At 31.9% G+C, this 15,845-nt stretch overlaps 1 protein-coding gene across 1 annotated transcript in view; it reads right to left on the bottom strand.

Annotated features, from left to right (window-relative positions):
• Positions 1 to 265: 265 nt before the first annotated feature.
• Positions 266 to 15,845, bottom strand: part of dnc (phosphodiesterase dunce) — a 104,895-nt gene continuing 89,315 nt past the window's right edge. The window contains exons 5-13 of the mRNA XM_014433640.2: positions 9,988 to 10,086; positions 4,911 to 5,075; positions 4,736 to 4,835; positions 3,802 to 3,956; positions 3,315 to 3,437; positions 2,956 to 3,138; positions 1,592 to 1,706; positions 1,423 to 1,501; positions 266 to 410 (exon numbers count right to left, since the gene is read on the bottom strand). Coding sequence (XP_014289126.1) covers positions 359 to 410; positions 1,423 to 1,501; positions 1,592 to 1,706; positions 2,956 to 3,138; positions 3,315 to 3,437; positions 3,802 to 3,956; positions 4,736 to 4,835; positions 4,911 to 5,075; positions 9,988 to 10,086 — 1,071 coding nt within the window. The 3' untranslated portion in view covers positions 266 to 358. The remainder of the gene's footprint in view (positions 411 to 1,422; positions 1,502 to 1,591; positions 1,707 to 2,955; positions 3,139 to 3,314; positions 3,438 to 3,801; positions 3,957 to 4,735; positions 4,836 to 4,910; positions 5,076 to 9,987; positions 10,087 to 15,845) is intronic.

Here is a 15,845-nt window from a genome sequence, read left to right as displayed (position 1 = left end):
ATCTTGGCTTTGTTTGGAATACAACGTATTTCTTTTAGACAAAGAAAACTGGTTAGCTTGCTTTATAATTTAAAATAACAAATAGGGATATTAGTATTATACATAAAATAAAACATATCAAAACCCTTTATACATCAAAATATATTATTTCTCAAAAAGAGCATATTACAGTATATATAGACTGGACTAATTAACTATACTGATTACCTTTATATATCCAAGAGCTGGTTAATCAAGGTTTTACAGAACCATAATAAATTTTTTTTTTTTTTAGTATTAAATAATAATTGTAAGTATTAAATGTGAACATGAAACTAACCTTTTGAGTAAGTTTATGACAGAGGTGAGCTAGTGAGCGTCACATTGTAGTCCCCTCTTCACTCTCTCCTTCTTCAAGCGTTACTTGAAATCTATTAAAACAATGATAATTAATAAAACTTTAAAAATTATTAATTCTTAATGAGTAAATTTTTTTATTCATTTTTTAAAAACATTTCTCTAATATATAATAAAGGGATGAAAATCCTTTCAAACAATTAAGTTGCTGATTGTGTATTTAACATCGTTTACAACACATGCTTTTTAAGAATGTACATAATGATATTTTATGAGCACAAAAGTACTTATTGAAGCAATCTTTCATTTAATTGTTCGATAGGATTTTATGCTGAATATATCAATTATAATGGCTGAGGAGTTTCTTTAAAAAAAAAAAATTATGAAGTTATTTTGGTGGAAGATAGTCCGGGTGGCGGTCAATAAAAGTTTCAAAATAGTAACAAAAAACTATTTATTGTTAACCAACGTTTCGCCCCACTTTGCAGGGCTTCGTCAGGGCTGATGAGAATGGTGTTCTGTAGCAACTGCACAGAACTGTTGGTACAGAACACCATTCTTATCAGCCCTGCAAAGTGGGGCAAAACATTGGTTGACAGTAAATAGTTTTTTGTTACTATTTTGAAACTTTTATTGACCGCCACCCGGACTATCTTCCTCCAATCTACTTCATACAGTCAACTATCTTCTTCCAATATGAATGAAGTTATTTGTTTAAAATCCTGATTTAAAAAAAAATTATGTACAAGAAAATTGCTTGATTTATATAAAATTAAATTAATCACTTTTTTTTTTGGCTCAAGCCCTCCATTGAGGACCTATACAGCTCCAGAGTGGGAATGTCAAGGTTCATTTCTCGGGGCCACCGTGAAATAAATATTGACCAGCCCAGATGGGAATTGAACCCACAACTTTCTGAACGAAGCGGATTTAGGGGACTCATGTCCCAGCCCACTCAGCTATCAGGTCCTCAATTAATTACTTTAAAAAACAATTAGGGTTGATATATTTCCAAATTATACATAAAAACCAAATTAAAACCTAATTTTATTTAAAATCTATATTTCAAAAACATAAATTATTTACCTAATATCTTCATGAGGTCTTTCCTTCTCCTCATCGCTGTCCTGTGAATCTGCTGGAGGAGGGCTTGGAGGAATCATGCCTTTCAAGAGCAATGAGAAAGTGTTAGGAATTATCATACAATATTAGAAAAAAAATATATATATGGTTAGAATATTTTGAATTTACTCACTTTGGTACCAATCTCGATTTTGTTCTAACATATCGAGAATATCCTGGGCGTCAGGATGAACTAAATCTGCCCATGTTTCCCACAGTGGATGAACAATGTAGTCTATGAAACCAACCTGAAATATAATATAACCATAATTAACATTTTTGCTAAGCTTATTGTTAACTGGGTTTAAAAAAATTATATAATATTTGTTGCTAACTTTAGTTAGCTAGACTTGTTATTTTTCCCTCTTATCACAAACTGTTTTAATTTTTACAAAGACACATAAGCTCTAGTTCAAAAGAATTCAAATTTTGAAAGTTTTACTACTTGAACTAGAATAGTTAGCTGCATTGAGCCCAAGAGATTGGCCTTGATTGTTTACACTAAAGATAACACCAAAACATTTCATCCCAATATTTTCTCTCATGTGTTTTTTCACCAGTGAGGACTAATTTTGTGCCAATATGGAAGCAACTGAAGGAGTATAATTTCAAGCAGAAGGAATCTAACTGTAAAGTCTAGAGCTTGATCTAGACAGTACAGCTTCAAAGGGTCCATACCATGATGGCAAACCTGGACAGCGATAAGTGATTTTGTTAGCAATAATTTTTAGCTGGGATCATTACATTTCTAAACCATAGCTGTGTTGTTAGTAAAAATAATGTACATCAATATTCACACTAAAATATACAAGATTCAGAAATAAGAAAAAACTATTGAATTATCAACAAATAATGTTTTTCTCTTGAGGGGATAGTGAAGTTGAGTCCAAGTGGTACCAGGTGATGTGGGCCCTGAAGAGTTTTATCTGATGGTAGTGAGAGCAGTAGCAGTCGTCTACCACATAATAAATGACAACTTTTTTTTTTTATTTTTGTACAAGTTCATACACAAATAGTGAAACAAATAAAACTATGTGTCAGGAATATATGTCTATGAGCCTACCAGGATGTTGAGTCACAGTATCAAAGTACGGTAGTGGTAACAAAGAAGATTTAAACATTTTATTTGTTAAATAAAATAATTGAAGAATGAAAGTGCTCTCTTGATGTCATCAAGATAACTGCAGCCAACTGTGAAGGCACTCCAACATTGAGTGAATCAGTGAGAGCTTTCCTTGAGGGGAAAACAGTAATAATATTATCAGTATTAGGTGGTGCACATTACATATTTTTAGTATTGTGGTCTCTTCTTTTAAATTTTGACTGAAGTTGTGAAAAGTTGTATGCATTCATTCTTAAAAACAAGAAAGTTTTAAATAAGATAAGTAATATAGAAATATATTTGGAACATCATGAGTGAAAGAAATTAACGGAACTGTTTGGACAAACTAGTACTTTAATTGATTTTAAGCAAGTTTGTAGAAGTTTTGTTGTTACCTGTGATTTTTCAATTGTTGCAGAATGCCTATCACACATCGGGCTGATATCCATATTGGCTTCCCTCTCTTTGTCACCTTGTTGGAAGAATTCTTCCATAAGAAGTTCGACCCACCTCCTGTAGAGTGGGAGTGGCTTTGTTGGATTTGAAAGATCTGCACAATGAACAAGATTTTCCAGTACCTAGAAAAGAAAGATTTCATGTTTCAAAATCAGATGATTACACACAAAACTAATTTTGAATGTGACAAGTTAATATTGATAATATTTTGATCTAACTGATTAAAAAATTTCCAATTATCCATTCTATTAACTAAAAGTAAATGTTAAGGTTAGATTTCATGTGAATAATGGTTCACCTGTATCCTATCTGTGTAGTTATCCAATAACAGAACTCCACTACCGGCCACTTTTTTTGTTTCCACCATGGTTTTGAGATCTGCCAATAAGCTCATGTGCTTAGACATGTCTGTAGATAGCACCTAAAAAAATATGTTTGAAATTTATTTTTATTCCAAATAATGAAGTTTATAAAAAACCTGTAAGACTACAACCTATGAAGTATTCTGGGTTTAGTATTTAGTAAGGATAAACTGTTTCATGACCATTGGTTAGACAAGGAGTTGGATAGGACCTGTGCCTAATTTTTAGAGACTGGGTTGCCCCAGGAGGATCTCTTGACTTCATGCAGTTGATGTAATAGAAAATAAATTTCTCTCAGAGCTGGATTCGAACCAAAGGCTGGCCTTTAGGAGTTCAGTCCCTTGTGCTTTGAACTTTCCCATTAAATAATGAAATAAAACTAAAAACTAAATCTATAAACATAAAAAAAAAAATTTAACTAACCATATCTATTGTCATCTTCCTGAGCGTCTGTCGTTGCTTCTTGCTCAAGTTGAGGAAGATATCACAGCCCTCATTCTGTAGCAGTTTGAATGCTACAGCTAAGTGGTGGTTTTCTAGTACTGATTCATCATTATACATCAATGCGAGCTCAGAACCTTGAAATGATTGAATGAGAATTATAAGTTCATGATAAACTTTTTTTTCTTATTTTATTTAATTATTTCGTAACTATTTAACGAAAAAATATTTAGTAACTAGCGAATATGTTAGATGAAAATAATGTCATAAAGGTAAAGAAAGGGCATCCAATAATACTTCTCTATAAAAATTAAAATTAATTTAAGAGATCCTTATTCCAGCTCCTTCGTAAACGTCCTTATATAAATGTAAGTCTAATGTTGACAGTCCTTGAATTAGAGGAATTGAGTGTATATGAAGTATGTTATGAAATGTTTATATAATGATGTAATAGTTGATAGTTTGTAAAGTGTTTGTAAGCATTTGTGCAAGCTTTCGTTAATGATGTATGGGAAAACAGTAACGATAAGTATTAGTACTTTTGATTGGAACCGTTGCAGTTTTAGTAAGTTAATTTTTCCAGCATGTCCATGTACTTGTCCGTTGACTTTTTAAATTTAAAAGTAGTAGATGATTATTTCATCTTAAGGCACATTTTTGAAGTGAAACTTCTTTTGGCACATTAGAGCAAACCAGCTTGGATCAGCATACAAATTAAAAATTCCCTTCTCAATAAATAAAACTGAATAAATGAAATATTTAATTTAATTAAGAGAGGATTCCTTCCGTTAGATCTCATTACCTAATCCTGATATCATCTATAAATGTCAGAATCTAAGAAGTTTCACTTTTAACAAACAAATGTAATTATCTTTTTAAAAATTATAATTTCATTATTTTAAAAACCTAAGCTCACTTGAATTAACGAGGAACTGATTAGTCAGGCCTGGATGGTCAACATCATGGATGGTAGCAGCAAACAATGCAGCCATAATTTCCAATGGAGTGAAAACGCTCTGTAAAATCAGAATGAAGAGTATTAAAAGATATACTATAGGTGAGGAGTGAGAATGAACAGTAGGATAGTTTACCTCGAGAGCTGCAGTGTTGAGAAGAACATGGGTGGACTGGGTTACATCAGCTGCATGGGTGCTATTATGGAAAGGGTTGTCCTTGACGTAGTGCTCCTCTAGGGTCAGCATGAACGAGACGAGGGTCTTTGCAGGAATCATGAAAGTTTTCAATAAGTCCCGGTTCTGAAAAAAAAGGTAAATATAGTAAAGATAAAAAAAAAAAATTATTTGGATATAATATCTGTCCCTATAGATAAATTAAACAAGGGCCATTTTTTTACCAATTTAGCACTACGATATATTTTTACCTGCAGATATAGATGAATATCTCCAAGACCAATCATGAGGGGATTTACAAGCTTTTAAAAAAAAATATAATAAAAATATAAGAAGTATCATTTTATTTGGAGGAAATTATTTCCCCAAAAAACCTATCATGTAAAGTTAAGGAAATCTTACTTAGAGGCTGTTGTAGATGAGAGTGTTAAGGAGTCACATTAGCTAACGCGTAATATAATTGTGGATACCTTCTAAAAATGAAAAAGTTGAAAGAAAAACAGGAATAGCAATAATAATATTTGTCTCAAAAAGTAACATAGGCTGAGGTGGTGACTTCAGAAGTCCTAAGTTGGGTACGACACCAACTTGAACTGGCCTGGGAGGATGGTTTTTATTTTGTAGCTGGCCAGCCAAAAATTGACAGAAAAAACTCAAATTAAAATCTAGCCAATTTAATATTTTACTTCATAGTTTTCCTTAAATGGAGGTTTTTAAAAAATTGGAAGTATTTCATATAAGTCTAATAAGTCTTATGATATCCGTAATTCCTTCCACCTTAAAGAACTATTACAATCCTTCAACATACCTGACCACTTTATCTTAACCTCCTTTGATGCCGAAAGCCTTTTTACTAACATCCCCATTGACAAAGCCCTTCACATCGTTGAGAAGAACTGGACTATAATTCAACCTCACCTCATTTCTTTCTGCTTTAGAACTTTGCTGTAATTCTGGTTACCTGACTTTTCAAGATAAATTTTACCACCAAATTAATGGACTTGCGATGGGTAACTGCCTTGCTCCAGATATCTCTAATATTGTTCTTAATGACCTTCTCGACTCTATAATACCTCTCTTCTCACAAGACATAATTTTCATTAAAAAGTAAGTGGACGATCTCTTCCTGGTCCTCAATCCTGACAGAATCCCCGAGATCCTATCAGCCTTTAACTCCTACCATCCTCGTCTTCGGTTTACTGTTGAAGGTGAAATTGACCATTCCCTCCCTTTTCTTGACCTACTTATTATCAGAAATTCCGATGGCTCCCTATCCACTAATTGGTATACCAAACCCACTTATTCTGGTAGACTCCTCAACTATTTTTCTCAACACCCTTATCACCAAATTATTAATGTTGCTAAGAACCTTATCCACCGATCCTTTTCTCTTTCTCACCCTCAATACCACCAGACCAACATACAACGTATTAAACCGATCCTATTTAACTGTTCACTTAATATTCATCCTTATCATCTAATGGAAATAAGGGTTTCAGACAGGCAGCATGGGAAGATAGGAACCACTAGTGATTCTAAAAAAAGAAAAAAAAAACCAGGAACTAAGAGGGCACTGGATAAAAGAGGGTGGATTTTTATTTTTCAATGAAATTTCCTTGCCCCTAATTGGGCAATTATTTCTGTATTAGTATTCCGTCAGTAAGGTCACGACCGAGAGCTTTATCAATGGAGTTTCTTATTTATTTCTTTTTTCTTATTCCTATTGATCCAAAATTCAATACTACCCTCTAATAATACTAAGTAAAACTGTTGTTATCAACGCCTCATATATCTTTACAAATTTATGGACTGTGTTGTAGTAATATATGCTGTATAATGTGGAATTCAGTTGAAAATTTTACTAGTATCAAATTAGGAACACCATTAACTTAATGCCATTAAAAAAAAAAAAAAAAAATGATATTTCATTCTAGACTCATCTCAGAAGAATTCTGAGAGTCACAAAAAAATGATATAGGTATCCTACAAAGTGGTGGTTGAGACTAGATATGTGTAGAATGATGTATTGATTTTTAATTAGTTTTTAAAGTATCAAAATCATTTTGTTGATTTTTTTTTTTGTAACAAGATATCACAGCTTAAGCGACGATAAGGTGTAATAGATTTGAATATTGACGTAAGCAAATCATGACATTAAAATGAATAGTCAAGAACAAGTTCTTTTTACTATTGTTGAATTCAGCTCAATTATCTACTCTATGCCAACTAGAAAAGGAAGGCTGGGTTACCAAAATAGATATTATATTTTATAATTATGAAGAATAACATTATAAGTATTCAGATAACTATTGACAATTTCTCATTTAGAAGTTATAAAGAAATTAAAATGAAGACCAAATTACAAGAATAAGTAATGATAGACAACTCAATTTGCCATGACTTATTTTAAAATTTAATTTAATGTTATAATTAAATATTTTGTATTAAAAAGGAAATAAATGTATTTATGACATTATTGTAATTATAATAGATGTAGAAATGATTATTATTACATGATTTAATATATTTTAGAATGAATGTGGAAGGGAATTGAAAATAGATACTAGTTTAAAAGGTTGATTAAGTAACATGTTCAAAAGAAGTCTATAAGGGTCAAATTATACTTGGGTATAAATATGTTATTTCTATATTGAAACATTGAACATAGTGAAAGACAACAGTTACTTAAATTAATTTATTCATTAATTAATTAAAAATCATATAATAAGGAAAAATAATGAAACATTTCCACATAATGATTATGTTTTTAGTTTAGCCATCCCTAAGCTAAGAAATAATATCCGCTACAGGCTATTGTTTAAGCTGTCAATTGCTGGGAAATGGAATGTCAACCTACCCCTATCTGATAGTTGAATATTTGATCGGCCATCTCTATTCTATCATTTTTGTTCTACATATGTTTCCATTTTAACTATTAACAATTAAAATGAAAAAAAATCTTACTAAGTAATTAAAAAAAATATATTACAACTCATGAAGGATTTTTGGTTAAATTTTTGATAAAGTACTATTTCCTAAAAAACAGTTATACAAGGAAATATAGTCAAAGACAGAATCCGGCAGAGGTTTTTCTCCTAGCCACTGAAAGGCCTTTGCCTTTCTTGGATAAAAGGTATGCACTTTATAGAGCTTGGGCGTGCCCAAAAAGGATCTCTAGAGACCAAAGCTGATTCACAGCTGCCATAACTGAAAAGATACTTTTGCTCACACCCTAATAGTTCAGTAAAAGTATTTTAAATTTTAGCAGTAACTTGAAGTATGTGTAAACTAATATTTATGTAAAAAATGATTGAAAGCATGATGGGTAACATGTTTACCATTTCCTGGGTAAGTCTAATAAGGGATTTTTTTAAAGGCTGCGTTATATTTTTAGGTTTATTACCAATAACTCCTACAATAAAAAAAAATGTCTGAAATATTACTAGCTATTTAATAGTTTGTTTAACGAGCTTCAATTTGAGCACTAATAGAGTTTGTTATTTTAAATTATTACGGAGATATGGTTTATTAAAAAACGAATATTTTTTTTCTCCAAACAATGAGGAACAATATATATATACATTCAATTCGAAGCCTCCTTAAAAAAAGAAAAAGGAACTCCTTAAGTGTAACATGAATTATTTTATAATGATGATCTTCCTAAGAACATATTTACCAACATACATTCACAAAACGATATTCCTCGCTATTTGAAAAAATATTAGTATTTGAAAAGTGGTATCTGATTTTTGGAAAATATTTAACGTAAAGAGTTCAATCAAAGCCCATACTTATATTTAAAGCCTTTAATATATTTATTCTGCTTAAAAAAGTCTTATATACCTTTTTAGTAACGTGGGTAGGAAGATATTGACCACTAAATGAAAAATAAGCGATTTTTTTTTTAATAAATGAACTTTTGGTGATCAGCACTTAAAATAGTCCAATACTTACTTACAAGATGTTTACTGTACCTGTTATTTAGTGCAGGTGAAAAATTGGATCATTTGCATCATTGAACAGAAAATGAGCGTTAGCTGGTGAAAAAATACGCTATTGTCCGAAAAAATATAATTTTGATGATAGTGTACAGAAACGGAAATAGGGGTTAAAAAATGAGGGAAACAGAAAATGCGCGTAACTGTTGAAAAAATATACTATTGTAAGAAAAAAAGTCAGTATTATACAGAAAACATAATTTTGAAGACGGTGTACGGAGAAAGAAAAAAATAAAAGATGAAACTTTTTACTTCTGAATATAAGAAACTCAATAAAAAACAAAAGATTGAAATCAATTCATTCTGTATGGGTTTCTAGGTATAAATTTAAATTGACAGCTCAAAATTGATAATGGACATTATAGTAGTGTTGGCTACAAAGTAGTTACAATTGCAAATTACAGTCAAATGTAATTGCCATAACTTTGGGTTCAACATGTAATTGTAATTTTGGACCATTATTACAATTACAGTGGTTCATCAAGTTGTTGAAATTACTAATCAAAATTGTAATTTCATTTTCCAGTTTTAAATTACAGTAATTTGAATTTGAATTGGAATTACTTTTTGCCCAACTCTGTATTATAAGCTAAAATACGTTTCATTTTAATATCTAACATCACACATACTTGCTGTGTACCGAATTTTTCAAAATTTAATCTTTTTAAATCATAATTTACAATTTAGTTTAATTGGTGATACTTCAGGAGTTACTTGCTATAAACCTAAAAATGTAAGGGGGCCATATTAGCATTTCCAAGGAGAGGTGAACTTTTTACTTTCGTCTTTTCCAAACAGTTTTACATCAGAATTAATTGAAAGATATGTTTTAAGTTCTTTGCTAATACCGTCAACTAAGTTTTTCACAACTGCCATACATTATGCAAAACCTGACAAATCACATAATATTTAAATAATTATATTTTACATTTGGACTTTTGATGAATCGAAAGATGAAAACCTGCTTAGTTATAATAAAACATTTAAAACAAAATTTTCTCAAGACTAATCAAAGTTTTAATTATAAAATGAAACCATACCTGAAATGCACTGTAGGCAACGACTGTGAGGGGTTTGTTGACTGATAGTTCGGCGATCTTGAAGATATCTATGCCCCACCTGTCGATCTCAGCCAGGGTCTAAAACAAGAGTATAACATTAATGATACTATAGAGCGTATGGAGATAAGAAGTGTGAATGTAGTACTGTTGTCACACTGGATAATGACATCAAAACTTGGTTACATAAAGTGAGTTCTGTTCACACCCTTGCACCCTTATAATCTTTGTTGTGCGAGAGGTGAAAACAATTCTGATGGGAACAAATAGAAGGAACTTATTAAAGAAAAAAACTTATAGGAGGGAAAAAACAACACTAATAACCTGTAGTAAATATAAAACGTTTGTATTTTTTATTTATGAACTTCCTCAACTATTTAAAAACTAATGAGGAGTAGATTACTGATTGGCCGTTGACCGTTGATTACTGACTGATTGGAGAAGATGGTCTTGGGGTGCGACCAGCATAAATAAACATTTTTTTGTTTATTTATGATTTTCTTTGCCGACCGCACCCCCGACCATTTTCTCCAATAAATTATTTAAAAACTACAATGATATTTCATTTTAATAATTAAGAAAGTTTTTTTTTCTCTTCATATTTATACGCACACCTATAAAATGCAAAGTTGACAACATTAGATTGCCTTGCTATAACATTAAATAAAAAATTATTTGTAAGACATGAAAGAGAACATCACCCACTGTCGCTTCTTCTCTGACTTAGGAAAGAATTATCACTTTGTCTTGTTCGCAGGTCCTTCATCCATATTCTTTTCACTCACCTCCATCTGTTCTCAGGCATGAGAGTACTAATAATTGGTTATTTTAGCGTGCCAGTAGATTTTTTATGAAAACATTTGTAGTAAGTTCGTATGTTGGAATTTGTAGTTGCAAGGTTTTGTTCTTAACGTACAATGGTGCTTTGCTTGATAAGTCAATTGGTAGTTCATATGTACATATATACACATATTCATATATGAAAGTTAATTAAAATTAAAAAAATAAGTTAAGTTTCAGTTTTGCTATGTCTTTTTATTAGTTTGTTGTGTACTCTGTTATTATATTAGGACTCGTTATAATAGATGAAATAACATAATTTTAGGTGAAGGAGAAATAAAGGTGGGAGGGGAAGAAACGGTAGTCGGTAAAGAAAGTTGGCAAAAGTTTAAGATTTACTTAGACTACTTCAAGTTATCTTCGGGCAATGGCTGATGTATTGACTTCTCTGGTTCCACATCGGAAATGTTTTTCACGAAACTCCTCGCATTTCTGAATCCTAGATAGCTGTCACTGTATTCCTATAAGTTTCTTCAATAGCGGTTTCAGACTTTTAGGAGACCAATGCGTCTTTAGAAATATGGAGTAACGAAAATTATAAAACCTATAATTGCCCTATTGGGCCACACATGAATCTAGAGAGCGAGAAAAGTAGTATAAGTCGGGGAATGTCTGAAACAGATTAAATATTTACAGGGCTTAAATATTTTGGAATTTACATCGTTAATCCTGAGGTGCTACTATACCTAATAGGTGAACAGGGGAAGCACAAACTAAAGTTTTCCAGTAGATATGGTTATTATACCGCGAAATTCGCCCTTTTCATACAATTTTTGAAGAAGTGACATCTCATTTAATAACGATTTTCTCAGTTTGAAGTAGGTTCTCAAATTTATATACTTTTCGCATTTTCAAATTTCATCCATTGATAGTTAATAATCCATTTGTTTTTCAGAGTGGATTAAAGAAACTATCTAGGAAGGGTGGATAATATAGTGTAAGTCAAAATTTCAAAATGTATTACAGCCTGTAAAACACAATCTGTTTCGGTCATTTTCTTAATTTTTACCGCTCTTCATAAACAATATGAAATGAGATCTTGGAAACTTTTTTTTTTCACTCAGATCGCCATACTTTCCTTAATTTGTGTAGTTGAGAATGTGTGACTAATCTGCTCAATGAAAATCATTAAATGATGAAAGGAATATGGTCCGGGTGCGGTCAAGAAAAACTCAAATAGTAGAAATATACTATTTTAATGAGCCAACGTTTAGCATTAAACCATGGTGATCTTTTTATTTTTTACTAAGTTTTTTATTTCATAAATATTAGTACGTACAGTAATTATTAGATTGGTTCGGACTATACCATTATACAAATAATTTTTCTTTGTACTAAATTACTTGTAACAATTTTTTACATTTTGATAAAAAAAAAAATTAAAACAAAAAAATATTTTTTTGAAATAAAGTAAAATACAGACAATTATTGATGACTTTTATAATAATATATGTTTAACTCTCTTATGCTTGTATGTACGGGCCGTTGTTTTTTTTTTTTAATTTCCTATTTTAGTTATAAAAGAGTATAAAAAGTTAGGACAGGATTGAAAGATATTATGAGTATTTTTATAAAAGTCATAGTGATAAATAATTAATTCATAATAATAATAAATAAATAAATAATTCATTTAGACCAGGTTTGAAGAAAATGGATTAGACGCCTGTGATGTTCAAAAAAATAGCAATCAACTCTCTAGAGTTCATGATTGTAGGTGAAAACAGATTTGAAAATTGACTTGTAGAAAAGGAGAATATCTGCCGAAAGGTGAAGTGATTAGTAGTTGTCCGTATCGTGGGTTGGGCTTTTGTCTTTCGAGTCTAATATTTAGGTTTCATGTCATGAAGATATGAGTAAAGTTACAGGAAAGGTATGGGTAAAAGATAGCAACTGGAGGATCGATGGAAGGGATAAGTTAGGCAGAGTAAGTTGGCTAGGACTGCCAGGATACGGACAGGGGACCTGGCGATAAAGGACAACTTCAAGGGCCCTCAAGGGAATATATAACTAAACCTTCAGCCCTAATTCCCACCTTAATCGGATTGAGGGCTGTTGGAGGTTCATCTAGCCGCTCCGCTAGCTGGACTGTAATTCACGTTTATCGCTCGAGTTCAAGAGTGATCGTAAATTGTTCTCTATATGAGGGAATCCAATCAGCACGCTGAGTGAATAGAGTAGTTGTTAATGTTGGTCAGTTGGCATTTTTTTTTCTTCGTACCCTTCATTAAAATAAATTAGTACATCATACATATATAATACATGAAATGTATTATATATGCTTTTACTGAGTTTTCTCCCTTTGATTGCCTTGTTGCATTATAAGGTGTTGATATCAGTCCAGCTAAGGTGGTATAGTCTAGCTGTAGCCCAAGACTACGCCGTTACTGAAGGGAACGTGAAGGGACCGTTTCGCTGGTTGTCAGTTGACAACTTTTTTTATAGTATTTATGATATTCATTTTGTCAACAAATATGTCAGAAATCAGAGAAATAATTGAAGCCACTATGCGATATTTACGATAGACACTTATTTATCCATGAGACAAAAATGTTCTTTGTGAAAAAAAAAGTTTCCCACTGTTTATTTTTTATTTTCATTTACTATACATTCCATATATACAGGTTGTATAACAAGTTAATGTCGGCAAACTCCGGGTGATGATTCTACATTAGTGCCACAGAAAAATTCTGTTTTTGATTTTTTCGTATTTTGACCAGGCTTCATAATAATTGGCCCCACTGTGTGACGTAATGTGACCCTTTGCCAATCACGTTCCGCGACAAGGTTGAAGGAGAAACATCTACTTAATTGGTAATCCCTGAGATTCTCAACAAAGCCGTAAAACGAAATTTACCTAATCTTCCTTCGTTCGGAACCATTTCAACAAGCAGCTACATTTATGATGTTAATGAATAAATAAAAATTAATTATTAAAAAAAATAAATTAATTTAATAGTGTGACAAAAAAATAAATAAATGTTATAGTGTGGTAAAGAAATAATAATACAGTTAAGTTTGTATATAATTAAAAGTTTTAAAATTTGATGGAAAAGTGATAAAATAGGGTGATTTGAGCAAAAAGTTAAATTATTGGATGTGAGGAGTAAATTTATATTTTATGTTGTCAATGATGATGGCCAAAACGTTGTACTTTTAAAGAAAGAATAAAGAATTTTTTGAGATTTAACTTGGATATAAATTATTTTATTTAGAAAATAAAAACTAGTCTCAAGGAAGTGAAAATATACATATAAAAATTAATTGTTAACCATTTATGTGGCACCGTCAGATACTAGGAAACCTCAAATGTTCTTTCAAGTATAACTATTATTATTGTAATGTGTTTATAGTCGACCGCGGATTAATACATGGGAAAGATAGTAGGAGTGAAGAACACAAATAAGTGGCTCTTATCAACAGTTAATGATCGCCAGTGGCGTAGCGTATGCTTCACAGAAAGCAGCAGGGACACCAGTCTATCAAATTGGAACACATTGGTCAGAATAGACAAGATGTAGAGAACTCAGACAGAGAACGCAGCGGGCGGCGGACTTTTATCGAGAATAATACACTTAGCGTCCACCAGATTGGGCATCTGCCCTGTATCTTCAAGAGGTCGGGGGCCTTTCCGAAGAAAATTTTGTTTTCTACGGATGAGGCAGGATTCGATGAGGCTTTTCCCTCAACACAAAGCAGCCCCTCTTTTATCGCTGATTCTATTATCTCCAATCCTTTCAACGGAAATTTGGAATTCCTCCTGAAAGAGTTTCAATCCCGTGACGGATTTCTCTGAAACAGCTGGAATGTATATATTTTTTGTGACCCCTACAATGAATATGAAGATTGTAACTTTTAATTAACTAAAAACAATTCAAATTTGGAATAAACTAGCTGTGTATAAAAAAAAATGAACGTTTTTATCAAATTCAAAATTTCAAATAACTGTAAATATTTTAATACTTAGCTATACTTAATAATCCCTTTAGAGCATTATCTAAGCTTGTTTAATCCCATTCGACTTCTTCAAAAAATCCTCAGTTTAGTTATTTGTTTCAAAGAAGAAACATGATAGTGTCCTCTGAAATTCTCCTAATTTTAATTTTATTACTGGATAAAAAAGTTCACAGTCGCTGAAACAACTCGCGAAATTATTAATTATGAAGGGGAAGGCGACCTTGACCAGTGTACTGCGCAGCATTGGTTTGAAAACTTTAGCAGTGAATATAGGACATTGGAAAGGAAGAAGGGCTCCGAGCGATATTAATGGATATTGATAAGGTTCTGCAGGAAGCTTTTGAGTCAAATCCGTCCACAAGTACTCGCGAGCAGGTCAGGGAGTGTGGTGTGTCAATAGATATGTTAGTTGCCATCTATTGCCAAGGCTGAAGGTGGGAAAGAGCAGTAGACTGGTGATGAGTTGGTTTACTGGAGATATCCAATACCCATGAGCAATGGTTAAATCGCGGTCAAACTGCTTTTCCGGTTACTGCAAGAGGGCAATTTAAAAAAAAAAATCCATGCTTTTCGTTTTTTTGGAATTCTTAAGTTTTAATTCATCACGAATTTGTTCCTGCCGGATGCTCTATTGATTCTGAACTCTACTGCGAACAACTGGAAAGATTGTACGTGAAGTTGTCAAAGCATTATTCTGCTTTGATCAACCAAAAAGAGTTTTATTCCAACAAGATAATAAATATATAAATATAAGATATATAAGAAGAACCAAAGGAAAATTAAATGAACTTCATGGGTTCGAACTCCTGCCTCATGAACCATATTATAGTGCAGACGTCGCACCACCGGATTACTAATTGTTTCGATCCATGGACAATATCCTTCAAGGGAAAAAAATTGATAATTTTGCGGAAGTTGAAATTGCGGTCCGAGAGTTCCTTGACAGCCATCCCAAAATGATATCAGCGACTAGCAGATGTTTAATTACAGTAGATAACAATGGACTATACTTTTGAGTATTAATTTTATTTTATAGCAAAAACTTG

Source organism: Halyomorpha halys, unplaced genomic scaffold, assembly GCF_000696795.3.
Source record: "Halyomorpha halys isolate HHAL.00 unplaced genomic scaffold, Hhal_1.1 Scaffold1239.1, whole genome shotgun sequence".
In the NCBI taxonomy this organism is placed as follows: Eukaryota; Metazoa; Arthropoda; class Insecta; order Hemiptera; family Pentatomidae; genus Halyomorpha; species Halyomorpha halys.
This window is presented reverse-complemented; position numbering and strand designations above follow the sequence as displayed.